The sequence below is a fragment of the Lissotriton helveticus genome, chromosome 6 (genome assembly GCF_964261635.1).
Source record: "Lissotriton helveticus chromosome 6, aLisHel1.1, whole genome shotgun sequence".
Taxonomy (NCBI): Eukaryota; Metazoa; Chordata; class Amphibia; order Caudata; family Salamandridae; genus Lissotriton; species Lissotriton helveticus.
In genome coordinates, this window is record NC_136067.1 from 774,620,938 (window position 1) to 774,636,225 (window position 15,288).

Genomic DNA, 15,288 nt, shown 5'->3' on the forward strand with positions numbered 1-15,288 from the left:
CACTTCGCAAAAAAATACGGGACCGTCTGAGGAAACCCAGGACGTCTGGTCACCCTATACCACACGCTCGACCACTCCAGTGGCACGAAGCATCGCCCACCCTGCCTGGCACGCGGCACCAGAGCTCCTGTTGTCTCAGAATCTCCTGCCACCATGCACGCCCTGGCACTGGTGGGGCTGCTGGCACTCAGTGCCACCGGCTGGGCTCTCCCTGCGCTGGTAACTCTTGCTGGGGGGGGTTGGCTGTTCAAAATGCTCTTTACATCCATCACTCATACATTTGGCTACTGCTTGGTGTTTTGATCTAGTTGGGGAAAAGATCATATTTGTAAGGGGGCTTTGGACTGGTAATGCAGTGGGTATTTCTTATTGGTGTAATTCCTCATCTCAGTTGTCACTGGTCAATGGAACATGGTTCTGCCTTAGTTTGGATCACAGGTAAATGTGCGGGCTTCCACGGTTGCTATTTCTAGTTTTTCTTGTTACTTTTACGTGGCATGGTGTTAATCTGGCCGGCATGAAGATGTATCATTCTTAATTGTTATTTATTGCTGGCAGGTATGCTGAGGTTTAAATATAGCCCTAAACAGGTCTTGCCAGTGTTTAGAAGGTGCAGCCCAGAGGTTTCATGTGAAGGAATCAAAGGACACGCGTCATATCGTTTACAATTGTAATATCTGTATGATAGTCAGGGCGGCCATTTTTTTTTACTAGGCCCAATAATCGAGCTCTTCTGGTGTTTAGTCTTAGGCCGCTGCCTTTCATGAGAGAATGGAAGGCAATGGCTGCTTATAGCAGAAGGGTGCGTGTGAGTGTGTGCCGCATATTGATGGAACCCCGTCCCTTGGGCCTGTGAGCTCACCAAGTGACTTCATTGACAAGCAGAAAACAAGTGTGGGAAAAACCCGAATCCCTGGGGGTGCTGCAATGAGCCAGGGCAGGAGGTGACGAGCAGAGCGGTCCTCTCTCATCCCTTCACCCTTCAACGAAAGACAATTGTAAGAACGCCCTTGCATACTTGAAACATGCCTGGAAAGTGCTTAGCTATGCTTTCAAACAAACGTTATGAAGCAAACACCAATTATAAATAAAGTAAATGTCTGAAATTCCAATTAAATAACTATATATGTACATGCGTTGCTCCTCAAGAGGTAGGGAACTGTGTTTGGCAATCAGGGCATTAATAATAACTAGTAAGCAACGTGGTGGAACTACTGTCTTGTTTCAGACAGAGAATACGTGAATTTAACCTGTTAAAAAAAAAAGCAATTTGACATTTTTAAGCACAAGTAGACACGTAGCCACGCTATTTTAACCTTCTTCGATTTTTACAAAACACTAACAAAATGTCAACTCTAATAAGGCGTACATTTGCTGCAGGATTACAAACCATGTTCTCGATGGTGATCTTGTTAAACAGCTGCATGCTTATCTCATGCTAATTTTGGGAAACATATAGAAAACACCTTAATAAATGTGCTCAAAAGTCTTCCAGTCTGTGTGTGTGTGGTCTGTGTGTGTGAGTGTGTGGCTCTGTGTGTGGCTCTGTCTGTGTGTGGCTCTGTCTGTGTGTGGCTCTGTCTGTGTGTGGCTCTGTCTGTGTGTGGCTCTGTCTGTGTGTGGCTCTGTCTGTGTGTGGCTCTGTCTGTGTGTGGCTCTGTCTGTGTGTGGCTCTGTCTGTGTGTGTGTGTGGCTCTGTCTGTGTGTGTGTGTGTGTGGCTCTGTCTGTGTGTGTGTGTGTGGCTCTGTCTGTGTGTGTGTGTGGCTCTGTCTGTGTGTGTGTGGCTCTCTCTGTGTCTGTGTGGCTCTGTGTGTGTCTGTGGGGCGCTGTGTGTGTGTGGGGGGCGCTGTTTGTGTGTGTGTGTGGGGCGCTGTCTGTGTGTGTGTGTGGCTCTGTCTGTGTGGCTCTGTCTGTGTGTGTGTGGCTCTGCCTGTGTGTGTGTGTGTGTGGCTCTGTGTGTGTATGTGTCTGTGGCTCTGTGTGTGTGGCTCTGTGTCTGTGTGGCTCTGTGTCTGTGTGTGGGTGTGGCTCTGTGTGTGGGTGTGGCTCTGTGTGTGTGTGTGGCTCTGTGTGTGTGTGTGGCTCTGTGTGTGTGAGTGGCTCTGTGTGTGTGGCTCTGTGTGTGTGTGTGTGTGGCTCTGTGTGTGTTTGTGGCTCTGTCTGTGTCTGTGGTTAAGTGTGTGTGTGTGTGTGTGTGTGTGTTGGGCTCTGTGTGGGTAGAATTTTTTGTAGGTGGGTCTGTGTAAGGGTGGCTCTGTGTGTGTGTAGTTGGGTCTGTGTGAGGGTGGCTCTGTGTGTGTGGGTGGCTCTATGTGAATGGCTCTGTGTGAGTGGCTCTGTATGTGTGTGTGGGTGGCTCTGTGTGTGGGTGCAAATGCAATAGGTCTCGCATTTGGGAGACATTAAGCTTATTGGCATTGTAAATGACAATGCCATTTATTTATGTTTTAAAAACAAAAACATAAATAAAAATAATGTCATGAGCAATGCCAATAGCTCTAACTTTAACAATGCCGAGACCATTGCATTGTAAATGCTTGTTTAATTAGGTTCAAGGTGAACAGAAATCTGAGTGATATGATATATTACCTTATTCATGAAAGACCAGGCCAATACCATGTTCCAGATCATTAAGATCTATACCTCCTGCCTCAGACAAATCCGCTATTGTAAGCGCTGTACTTGTTGGCATTGTGTTAATTCAGGCTTAGATTACTGAAATGCTTGCCGCCTTGGGGTGGGCACTAAAAGAATTCCCCAGCTACAGAAGGCTAAAAATACAACACACAAAGTTGTTTTTAGACGTTCAATCATATCACTGATGCCAGGGAGCCACAACATTGCTTCCAACTATAAAGTATTTTTTATAATATTCACTAGTGTAAATACAACAGTGTTCCTTTGTAAGTGAGATTAATTTAAATTTTGCATTATTTTTGTTCGTATACAGTTTGCTGGTCACAAGACTAACTGGCGCTTATTTCTGATTCTCACAATATTAACATGTGTTGATGACGTGTCTCTTTTTTGGAGAAAAAAATCAGTTTTATTTTATGAATTGAATATACATCCTGCTTGCTTCTGCACCAAATTTTGACTTTTTAAATTAATGTTTTTATGACCAGATCCCAGGACTTCTGTTGTGAAGGCTGTGGTGCAAACATGAAAACAGCCCTTCTTCCATTGTCTTTGGACAGCCAGTCTATCCAGGCAGACCAAGAGGCCAAAGAACTAGCTAGGCAAATCAGTTTCAAGGTAAGTTGATGGTATTGGGAATAGGAGATGCCAGTAATTGCAGAAAATGTATTTGCGTAATTTCTTCTCGCACGCCAGCTAAATGTTTTTTCAGGCTTAGTATTGGAAACTTCTATTTCTCTTCCATTTAGGTGCTCCTTCAGCATGAGTATCTCTGTTTAGGCCTGTAGGGAGTTGACATGGATTTCAATCTTATACATCCTAGATCTTGTGAGGGTCTCTGACTTGTGCACAGCCTATGGGGCATTAACGATACTTCAGGTAGTTGTTGACTATGATCTTGTACACTCAATCTTGGCACTGCCTTTTACAGTGAAGTATGGGGAGGTCTGCATCTCTCACACGTCTAATACTGAGGTGCAGAGCATCAGTGGTATATATCAACTAGGTGTGGTAGATGAAATGCTTATTTTTTATCTTTTGTAATTTTTATTGAGCAACTTAAACCAGTGGTAATAAATTTACAAATACAATTTCATATCGCCATGAACATTTGCGTTTGACAGTCGTTAACAGCTGCATCCAGAATTAATTTATCCACTACTAGCTAAAGTGGCATCATACAATAATATAAAAATAAATCAAGGTGCATAGTACATTAATGTATCTCCTAGTATTAATAAATAACTTTAGGAACACATCTTTGTATTCATTTTAAAAGGCATATCACCGAATGTACACAGCCAGTCGCCTACAACCACAGGGGCCCCAGGCTAGGGAAAGATGCTCAGGATATATATGGACATACATAGCTACAATGCCTACATCCCGGAGGCCGGCAGCGCTAATGAACATGCCTTATACATAAGAACAAACGAAAACCATCAAAAGGATAGTGCAGGTCCGAAAACGGGAACCCATGCAAGGAAAGGCAAACTCTCCCTCTCTCAAAGAGAAAAGGAAAAAGAAAAAGGGGGGCCCGTACCATGTTTCCTCAGGTGCTAGAAAGTGAACCGACCCCACTCATCCGGCTTAATCCAGATCCACCCGACACCCCAGATGAGGAACACTCTATGCCTGAGCTCGAGGGATCAGCTGAAGGACTTGCAAGAGTTTGGGGCAAGTGACTTCACGGATGTCTTTCGATAATAACTCCATGAATGGAGCTCATATTTCTCGCCTTTTTCGCCCTGCACCAGAGCAAGGCGTTCCATTGCTAGGGTCGTCCACAGTCTATGAAGCCATGTCGTATGTTCCGGGATGGTGGCAGTGTGGAAAAGTAAATTTTGCCATGTTCTGTGTCTCTACGTGTCATCCATCATATGTTATGTGTGCATGACCAATATGCATATGTTATTCCCCATGTCCGATTCAAGACGCAATTATAGTTGTGTCCTCCTCTAGTATGCCAGTTTCCAGTCCTCGTGAATACTACGAATATCAGGCCTATGTAAAGCTACGTTGCCACGTTTCTCAGTGTGCACGTTATTTCATTATAAAGTCCCCGTTTCCAGGCCTCAACAGGGCCCGGACATCAGATTCAGCTCCTGTCTCCTGAACCCTCGCTGAGGAGCGATCCAGCCCCCACCTGTATCCTCGACCTTTCACTTACTTCCTGCCTCGCAGTGCCCGGTGCAGCTTGGCTCTGCCTCTGAGTCTGCCAAGACTATGTTGTGATTCCAGCTATCAGTTTAGTCCTCCTTCTCTGCATTCCTAAGCTACTGAACTGCATCAATAGTTTCCGTCATTGTCTAGCCTTCACGTCTCCACGTTAGAGAAATACTGCATTTAATGGTCATCTCATATTCTTCATCACGCACTACATGTAGAATAATGCATGCTCTAGTCTTAGAGTCAGTTAGCTTTTCCCCTCATGACTTCTAGTTTATATCAACATGTTCCCTAAACATCAGATACTAGATAGGGTTTAGGTACATGTCGCTCCGACCCTCCAGACTTTAGTCTCTGCTCCTAGCACAGAGTTCATAGCCCCCAGCTTCTCCTCGTAACACGTCATTACCAGTTTGCGCGCACCACCAGGTTAGAGGCCCCGGCTCCTTAGGTAGCCCCCTCCTATGTTTCCGCCCATTCATGACATATTCTGTTACGTTTGTATCACATGTCTGAGTTACACCTTCTTTTTACTCTTATCTTTCGCGACTGCTACGCATCACCGCTTCTGCTCCACCCACTGCTACGCCTACTGCAATGTAATGCTATGTGTTTGCGTTATGTATATATGCTCATGTATTGTTATTAAAAGGCAGCGCGCTCATCCCAGCCCCAGCAGCTGCTGGGCCCTGTCATCCTATTCCTATGCAGGTTGTCCTGTTCCTGTCCTTATGCTGTATTAAACCTGCAAAACTCCTACTACCTCGAATCTTGACTCTTATTTATTGAGCTATCTGTTATGATATATGTCTAGTCAAAAATAGGGTATTATTTATTTATTTACCACATAATGGCGCCCGAACAGGGACTTGCCCTTTCCCCACGCGTCGGTGAAGCCACGCCGACCCCCTGACCCTCTGCAGTCGTGACGGAACTCTTCTGCGCAGTGGCAGATATTTCTGCTCAAGTATCCCTCAGGCCCACGGAGGAGACGGAGGAGGCGGTCCAGCATCCAGACGAGACGGTGGAGGAACGCGGCGAGTCCCGACCAGAGCCCAAGCCAAGAGTCCAAGGTCCGAGGTATCCGGAGGTCCACCCGTAACTGAAGTCCGAAGTCCGAAGTTCGTCGTCGTAGCAGTCCAGTCCAGTCCGAGGCCTTCCGTTCTTGCTGCCCGGTGAGTACCGTTACTGGGGTGGTATCTAGACAGGGTCAATTTAATTGACTCTGGTCTGTGGGTTGGTGGTACACAGTCCCACAAACGAAGTGTCCACTTCGGTGGATGCGGGTCCTGACGTGTCTCTTTATGAGACCGGTAAGTTTCGTACTGTTTCAGCAGTGCATCTAGTTTCTGTTCTAGTCAGTTCTGTTCTCGAGAAATTTCAAGTATTTTCAGGTGGTATTCTGTTCGAACTGTTATTCATAATGTTCTTCATGTATTTTAATGTTGTGGTATGAGTGCGACGTGATTTCATGTTTTCATTGTGTATTGTATTATGTCCGGATTATAGTCCAGTCATGCCGCTCTTCTCAAAATTACGTCAGTTAAAAACTAGAAAGGGTCTGCTGGAAGCAGCAGTTCCCGTCCCGCCCAGGGACAGTCCAGGTCACTTTATGTATCAGAAACATGGCATAAGTGCCATATTGTATCTAGATTTATGGGTAGAATATACCAAACAGTTAGAAGAAAAGTATAGATGGCCCGTATCGGGTACATGGGATGCCGAGTGCATCATGCGAGTAGAAGAAGCATTATGGAAAAAGAAAGCCAGACAATCACAGAAAGATGCCATCGAGTTATGGCGCAAAGAAGCTCATAAGAGAACCGAAAAAGAAATCAGAAAATCAGAACTAAGTAGAGAATCCCAAGAACGAGCCCAAGAAAGAGAATTAATCGAGATAGGTGAACGAGTTAGAACTGAGCAATCAGACAGACAGAGGAATGCCCTCATTAAGGGTATGTATCCTCTTCTTGCCGAAGGCTTGCCAAAAGCGACCCCAGAGGCATCCAGTAATTTCCCGCCACCATTAGTTCCGACCAAGCTACGTCACAAACCGACCGCAGCTGATATTTTTATTTCGTCCTATCTGGACGACACAGTCCCCGAATATGCAAATCCTGTTCGCGCTCCGCCAGTCCCTGTAAATCAGGTAATTCCTGCTCCTCCAGACACCGGGGTGCCCTTAACAGCCCCCCCGGGTCAGCCCGCCATACAAGTCCAGCCCACGTTACAGTTACCGACCCTGCCAGGACGAAAAGCATCAGTTGATGATTCCAGTTTAGGGGCCGCAGGAGGAGGTCTTCCTCAAACTCCGCCGCCATACAAGCGTTTATCAGCACTCGAATTACATGCTCAAGCATCACAGCGTACTCCTAAAAGTAATAAGTCTGTTGCAGAGATCAGGCAAACCCTTGGCGAATGTGTCTATGACCCAGTTCCAGGCGAGTTTAATATGGTTTTATATTCCGTACGCGTAAGGAGAGTGACCGAGTATCTAGTCACCCTGCCGAATATGAAAGAAGATCTAGACAGGATATATCGTTTCATCCGTACAGGGGATGACCCACAAAGTATTAGTGATGCCATGTCTCAAAGGAAAGCCGAGATTCAGCGCATGATATTAAAGTTCTTAATTAACTGTCTAATAAGAGAACAAGATTACCCGTCTAAAGACCCGGAAGAAATGAAAACTCTAACAAAGTGGAGTGATAATATAGCCGAAGGAAAGCACAATACCATTGGTGCCATGGAAAGTATGTACAAGAAAATCCGTAGAGAGATAATAAAGATACACGAACAGCGTAAAGCAGCACAAGTAAGCGAGAAAGAAAGTACCTCTGATCCTGAAGAGGAAGACGACGAGAATACTGCCAGAATAGCGTATGTAGGAAAACCTAGATTTCCAGATCGCCATTTACGTCTAGAACACAAGTCTACTTTCCATCATTCAGCACCAGAACAAGGTTCCCTAGAACAAGTATTTCAAGCTACCGATCACATTCTGAAATCACGAATCGGTTATAGTGAGTTAAGTACTATGCATGAACAGGAACTAGCCCGATCAGCAGTCCGACGGATTACTGATTCTACCACTTTTCCAGACGAAATAGTGGCACAAATGTTTCTGAAATTGCCCCCAGCCGAGCAACGACTGGTGGGTATGTATATGATTCAGCACCTCATTACTCTGTATGAGGGTCAACATTCTGATCCAGGCCCGTTACATGATATCTTGAACGAGTTACTCCAGTACAAATGGAGAGGCCTAGGTACCGATTTAATTAGTGTCATTCTAGAACAGCGCCACAAATATAGAACATTCTTAAACCCGCATTTTGTTCATGTCTCACCCCCAGAAAGTAAATCATTCTACATAGACAGACAGAATCCGTTACGAGAAGTCCACCCAGTCAGAGGAGCGGGTGGCGAAATGCAACGAGTGTTTGTATACACTCCGATCACAAAGATGGAACTCCTCGAAATGAAGAAATTAATTCCCTGTCATGACAAAGATCCAGCAGGGTTCCATAGAGAATTAAAAGACATGCTCCGTATGGGAGAATACACTTACCCAGATATCATTAAAATGTTAAAGGTTCTGCTACCCGCAGGGGTGTATGAAAAGCTAAAGGAAAAAGAATGGGAGGTGGGAGAGAAAAAGATAGATTGGGCAGTCCTAGAAGCAGAAGATAAGATACGTGTACCAGGTACTGGTCTTGGAGAGAAATGTAAAGAATTACCAGAATTATTAATTCAAGTTTTACCCAGATTATTAACAACTAGAAAAGAAGACTGGGATGCAATCTCAGCCTGTAAACAGAAACAAGATGAAGATATTAGTGATTTTTATTCTAGGTTTGAAAAGTGCTTTAGTATCAACAGTGGTCTCAAGACAAGTAGTGAGTCATACCCTCACCTTTTCGTTACTAAATTAGTCGAGAATTCAAGCCCACAAGTTAAAAACCGAGTTTTGAAAGTCGAAAGCACCTGGCAAGCAAATACTCCGTCCCAGATGCTCCAGATGCTCCAGTACCACCAGAATAGAATCAGGGAAGAGCAAGAACACGAGAGAAAACGTATGAAAGACACGAAAATGAAAGTACTAGTTGCACAATCTGTTCCTCAAGACAGTCAGAAGAGGGGTCCGAATCAAGCCAGTCATCCTGCAGCTCCCGTTAAAGGGAACTGCAATTATTGTAAACAGCCAGGTCATTTTATAAATGAGTGTGCAGTTCTGAAACACAACATAGCTACTGGTAAGACTAAAGAAAGACCACATCCGCCTAGACAAGAGCAAGTTTCACAGATTCCTCAGCCACAGAATGCACAACAGACAGTTACAGCACCGCAGCCTATTGCTGCAACACAGCATGTTACATCGCAGATGTACCAGTATGCACAGTCTGAGTATCCAGAGTACCAGCCATATTCATGAAACAGCCTAGAGAGGGAGGTAGGCTTGCCTCTCATCGAGATACCTGTAGATCAAGAAGGTCCCTATGTTCACAGTCAAGTATTAGGGAAAGACAGAAAGTTTTTGATTGATACAGGGGCAAGTAGGACCACAATTAGTCATGCCGAAGTTCCAGGGGCTCCGCTCTCAGGCTCAAGAAATGTTTCCCTTGGATTTTCAGGAAAGCCTATCGTTAATGAGATTTCAAAGCCAGTCACTCTAGAAGTAGGTCCATTGTCCCGCACTACTGATCTGTTACTTACTAAGTCATGTCCAGAAAATCTATTAGGCATTAAAACACTGAAAGAGTTAGGTGCAGTTATATGTTGTTCCCCAGAGGGAATACGTCTGTTCCTACGTGACTTTAAGGGTCATTATGTATTACGAGATTTTGATTCAAGACTGTCTAATGTCCCGCAGCATTTATGGGCGCAAGGTCCAACTGATGTAGGTTACATGCAAATCACACCCCATCGTGTGACCCTGAAACCAGGTGTAGTGTTACCACGAATCAGGCAGTATAGATTGCCACCTGAGGCTGTAGCAGCCTTATCCAAAATTATAGACGAGCTCATGGCTCAAGGAGTAGTTGTAGAAACTGACTCCAATGTATGTAACTCTCCGATCATTCCAGTCATGAAACGTACTGATCCAAATGCACCCCCAGTATATCGATTAGTGATTGATTTACGGGAACTTAATAAATGTATTATTCCGCAGTACCCAGTTGTCCCAGATATCTCTTCCCTGTTAACTGCTATTGATTCCGAAGCCACGTTCTTCACTGTCATAGACCTCAAGAACGCATTTTTTAGTGTTCCCATCCATCCAGACAGCCAGTTTCTTTTCGGATTTTGTTTAAATGGAAGGAGCTATATGTTTACACAAGCTCCTCAAGGTTTCACAGAAAGCCCTAGTATTTACAGTCAAGCACTTAAGAGACAACTAGATAATATTCACATGCCAACTGACACTGCCCTGCTCCAGTATGTCGATGATCTACTGATCACAGCCCGTTCTGAACGTGACTGCGAGCGAGCATCCCTGACGGTTCTGTATTTTCTAGCCGAGATGGGGCACAAGGTGTCCCCTTCGAAGCTTCAATTCTGTGTCCAGCAAGTGGTCTACTTAGGACACTTACTGTCCAAGAGGGGTAGGCAGTTGACACCAGACCGTATCCAGTTAATAGCGAGTCTTCCTCAGCCCAAGACCCAGAAGGAGGTACGTGCCTTTATCGGCCTTACTTCTTATTGTAGACAATGGATTCCCCAGTATGCATTTCTAGCCAAGCAACTGATACAGTTAACGACACAGGAGGCAGCCGTATCGACTGTTCTCCCTTGGACCCAGGAACATACACTTAGTTTCAACGAGTTAAAGAGAGCCCTATGCCAAGCTCCAGTTCTAGCGACACCGAACTACAGTAAGCCTTTTACACTTTTCGTTACTGAACGTGAAGGTACAGCATTATCTGTTCTCACACAAGATCAAGCAGGACAAAACAAGCCTTGTGCTTATTTTTCGAGCACACTAGATCCTGTAGCCCAGGCTCTGCCTGCGTGCCTCAAGTCAGTTGCAGCCACAGCCCTAGCTATCAGACAAAGTGATCCCATAGTTTTAGGACACTCCCTGACAGTACAAGTCCCACACTCCGTGGAAGTTCTTTTAAACCGAACACAAACACAGCACTTGACAATTGCACGTTTAACAGGTTATGAATTGACACTGTTTCAGCCACACATAGAAATTAGACGCTGCAACATCCTGAATCCTGCTACACTGTTACCATCAGTTAGTTCAAATTCTGCCACACATGATTGTGTGGAAGTAGTTAACATTACGACAAAGCCAAGACAAGACCTGACAGACATTCCGTTACCAGATCCTGACCTGACACTTTATGTGGATGGTTCATGTATGAGAACTAGTACAGGAGAACTAGTCGCCGCGTATGCAGTGACTACTGACACCGAAGTTATTGAAACACACCGTATTGATACCCTGTCCGCTCAAGCAGCAGAGCTAGTTGCTCTGACACAAGCCTGTATACACGCCAAAAACCTGAATGTTAATGTTTACACAGATTCACGTTACGCATTTGGAGTTGTACACGACTTTGGAGTGCTCTGGCAGGAGAGAGGTTTCATGACTTCTCATGGAACCAAGATTCAGCATGGTATCCTTATCCAAGCTCTGTTAGATGCAATACATTTACCGACATCTATTGCTATCATGAAATGCAAAGCACATACGAAAGCTACTGACATTATTTCCCAAGGTAATGATCTAGCAGATCGCACAGCCAAGCTTACAGCACAGACTCTAGACAGTCCAGTTAACATGACACACACTCCAGATCTGACTACATGTATGACAGTTAAGGACCCTACTCAAGATGTCATAGATATCCAGTTACATGCTACTCCCGATGAAATCAAGAAGTGGTCTGAACAAGGAGGGGTCCAGACAGATCAAGGATGGGTGACGAAGGGTAGGACCGCATGGTTTCTCCCCGACTCTATGGTTCAAGTCATCATTAATACCGCACATAGTCCAGCACATTTAGGAGAAAAAGCAATGTTAGACAGTATCCAGAACATTTGGTTCAACAAGCATTTACGAGCTGCAGCCAAGCAGAAAGTCCGTACCTGTATGATATGTTGTCAGTTTAATCCAGGTAAAAGTGTCCCGGTGGAACAAGGTGGTTTCCAGCCTCCTGACCACCCTTTTGAGGTCCTCCAGATGGATTATATTCAGATGGAGCGATGTCGAGGTTTCAAGTATGTCCTTGTAGTTGTATGCGCTTTGTCCAGATGGACAGAAGCATATCCAGTCCCAGATTACACAGCCGCGACCACTGCCAAGCAGTTGGTTCGTGAGTTTTTCCCTCGATATGGACTCCCTAGAGTCGTATATTCTGATAACGGTCAGCCATTCTCATCTGAGTTGATGAAGCACGTTTCCCTGTTGTTAGGGTACCAGTGGAAGTTTCATTGTGTACGCCATCCTGAAGCAGCCGGTCTAGTCGAGAGACATAATCAGACTCTGAAAATCCGAATTGCCAAAATATGTAAAGATAAGGGTGTGGACTGGCTAGTAGCTCTGCCAGTTGCTTTGTTTTATATGCGCATGGTCGCACATTCCAGATCAGGTCTGTCCCCGTATGAGGTCGTATTCGGCCGGCCCCCTAACATGTGGGGTACTCCTAGACCCCGAAGTATTACTGATGTTTCATGTAATATGCTGACAGATTACCTAGCTTCCTTGATGTCTGCCCTCAACTCATGTCGTTCACAGGTTGCCGCCACATTTCCAGACAATACCGAGGTGGCACCGCATGAAATCGTTCCAGGTTCGATGGTGCTCGTACGCAACTTTGACAGATCAAGTCCGCTGGAGCCACGTTGGAAGGAGCCCCGTCAGGTCCTCCTCACCACCCGTACAGCTGTGAAATTGGAAGGACGCCGCGGCTGGGTGCACCTTTCGCACGTCAAGAAATTCTACGGATTGAAACCGGTCTCCAAGAACATTTCCCAGGATATCAAGACTTGTCAAAACATTGTTCCTAAGGACTGTCCCGCAAATGACATTGACACAACCCCTCCCTTGTTAGAGAAAACTCCGCAACAGGAGTATAAACAGAAACTCCGGTCTAGTAAAATAAGTCAGTCAGTTTGATTGTCTAAGTCCTCCCCTAGGTGAAACGGTTAGACTGTTTCTGACATGTATAAAATAGACCCCCATAGTGAGAGAGTTAGTCAAAACTCAAACCGATGTATCGTTTTTCTAAGTTTCATATTATTCATCAGCATAATGATTTCCTGCACTAGTTACGCATTTTTCCTGTGTTTTCCAGTCCCTCATGTAAATAAGCCTTCTAATGTTACAGTAGAGCACACGTTTAGTGATCTGCCTCCTCACGAATATTCATACCGCCTCGCTATGCGTAACAATACATTTATCCGCATGTTGCATTATTCACAACAGACCAGCAATGCCACTAATTGTTGGGTGTGTGGTCGACTCCCCCCTTTCCAGACCCCGAAGGGAGTTCTGCCACTTTTTCCTTATCCTTTTTCACATAATGGTTCGTGTGGAGCATGGTCCACGTTAACGTCATCCTTAACAGATATGTCTTTTCTTAACAGCACATGTTTCCCAGACAAGCAAGGTTTCCCCCACAGAACAGGTTTAGATCTAGAAAATGAAGTGTATAATTTAGGTAACTATTCTTCGAATTTTATGGTCCTGAATGTTCAGTCTGATACTACTCCAGACTCACCTGCTATTTCAGTATTACCAGTCAAAGGCGAATTATGTGTCCGTAATTATGGTTCTGTACACGTAGGACATAGTGATTGTACTACTATTATCCAGTATAGTGACAGTGGGAAATCTATTTTTAAAGCTTCACGTCATTCTTATTTTGTTTGTGGTCAAACTGCATATGTTCGTCTGCCCCTCGATTGGGAGGGAACCTGTTACATTGCCTTCCTACTGCCACCTGTTTTCCTAGCCCCACCTGACTACCATAGGAATTCCTTCCTAGTACATACTAGACACAAGAGAAACCTCCCGATTGTCGATTATACTGAAACTGCTGCAGAGCAATTCATTGATATTGATAAAGGTGTGTTCCCTTATTTAGGTACAGTTGTAAATAGTAAGCTAATCCGTAGGTTAACAAGAACCCTTGAAGCTGTAGTAGATGAGACTGCCTCCGCTCTAGGTAACTTAACCGAAGAGCAATCCTTTATGAAAATTGTTGTGCTCCAGAATCGTCTCGTCCTTGACGTCATACTGGCCGATAGGGGCGGGGCCTGTAGAGTCATCGGATCCAGTTGTTGCATTTTCATTCCAAATAACGCGCCGTCTGTTTATTCAGCTATAACCAGACTTCATAAAATTGCCCATCTATTACACCAGGATCCAGGCACCTGGACATGGTCCGGTTGGTTCTGGAATATAATTTCCGCCTGGGGATGGAAAGTCCTGTCCTTTCTAGGTATCGCAGTAGCGATCATATTCAGCTGCTGCCTCTGTATACAATGTGGCCCTGCGATTTGCGGCATGTGTGCTACCTCTTGTATTCCTAGTCCCAAGCCCCGTTCTAAATCCCGTTCCAAGACAATTCGAGATGAACAAATGGTACTGTATGAAATGATAGATGGTATCATGAATATTGATGTTTCCTGATGGAAACGTAGTGACAAGGAGGGAATGTGGAAAAGTAAATTTTGCCATGTTCTGTGTCTCTACGTGTCATCCATCATATGTTATGTGTGCATGACCAATATGCATATGTTATTCCCCATGTCCGATTCAAGACGCAATTATAGTTGTGTCCTCCTCTAGTATGCCAGTTTCCAGTCCTCGTGAATACTACGAATATCAGGCCTATGTAAAGCTACGTTGCCACGTTTCTCAGTGTGCACGTTATTTCATTATAAAGTCCCCGTTTCCAGGCCTCAACAGGGCCCGGACATCAGATTCAGCTCCTGTCTCCTGAACCCTCGCTGAGGAGCGATCCAGCCCCCACCTGTATCCTCGACCTTTCACTTACTTCCTGCCTCGCAGTGCCCGGTGCAGCTTGGCTCTGCCTCTGAGTCTGCCAAGACTATGTTGTGATTCCAGCTATCAGTTTAGTCCTCCTTCTCTGCATTCCTAAGCTACTGAACTGCATCAATAGTTTCCGTCATTGTCTAGCCTTCACGTCTCCACGTTAGAGAAATACTGCATTTAATGGTCATCTCATATTCTTCATCACGCACTACATGTAGAATAATGCATGCTCTAGTCTTAGAGTCAGTTAGCTTTTCCCCTCATGACTTCTAGTTTATATCAACATGTTCCCTAAACATCAGATACTAGATAGGGTTTAGGTACATGTCGCTCCGACCCTCCAGACTTTAGTCTCTGCTCCTAGCACAGAGTTCATAGCCCCCAGCTTCTCCTCGTAACACGTCATTACCAGTTTGCGCGCACCACCAGGTTAGAGGCCCCGGCTCCTTAGGTAGCCCCCTCCTAT

The 15,288-nt window shown here is 45.0% G+C and overlaps 1 protein-coding gene across 1 annotated transcript in view; it reads left to right on the forward strand.

Annotated features, from left to right (window-relative positions):
* Positions 1-15,288, forward strand: part of UBE2J1 (ubiquitin conjugating enzyme E2 J1) — a 130,156-nt gene that overhangs the window by 79,178 nt on the left and 35,690 nt on the right. Inside the window, exon 6 of the mRNA XM_078648278.1 lies at positions 3,127-3,256. Within this exon, the coding sequence (XP_078504404.1) occupies positions 3,127-3,256 (130 nt within the window). The remainder of the gene's footprint in view (positions 1-3,126; positions 3,257-15,288) is intronic.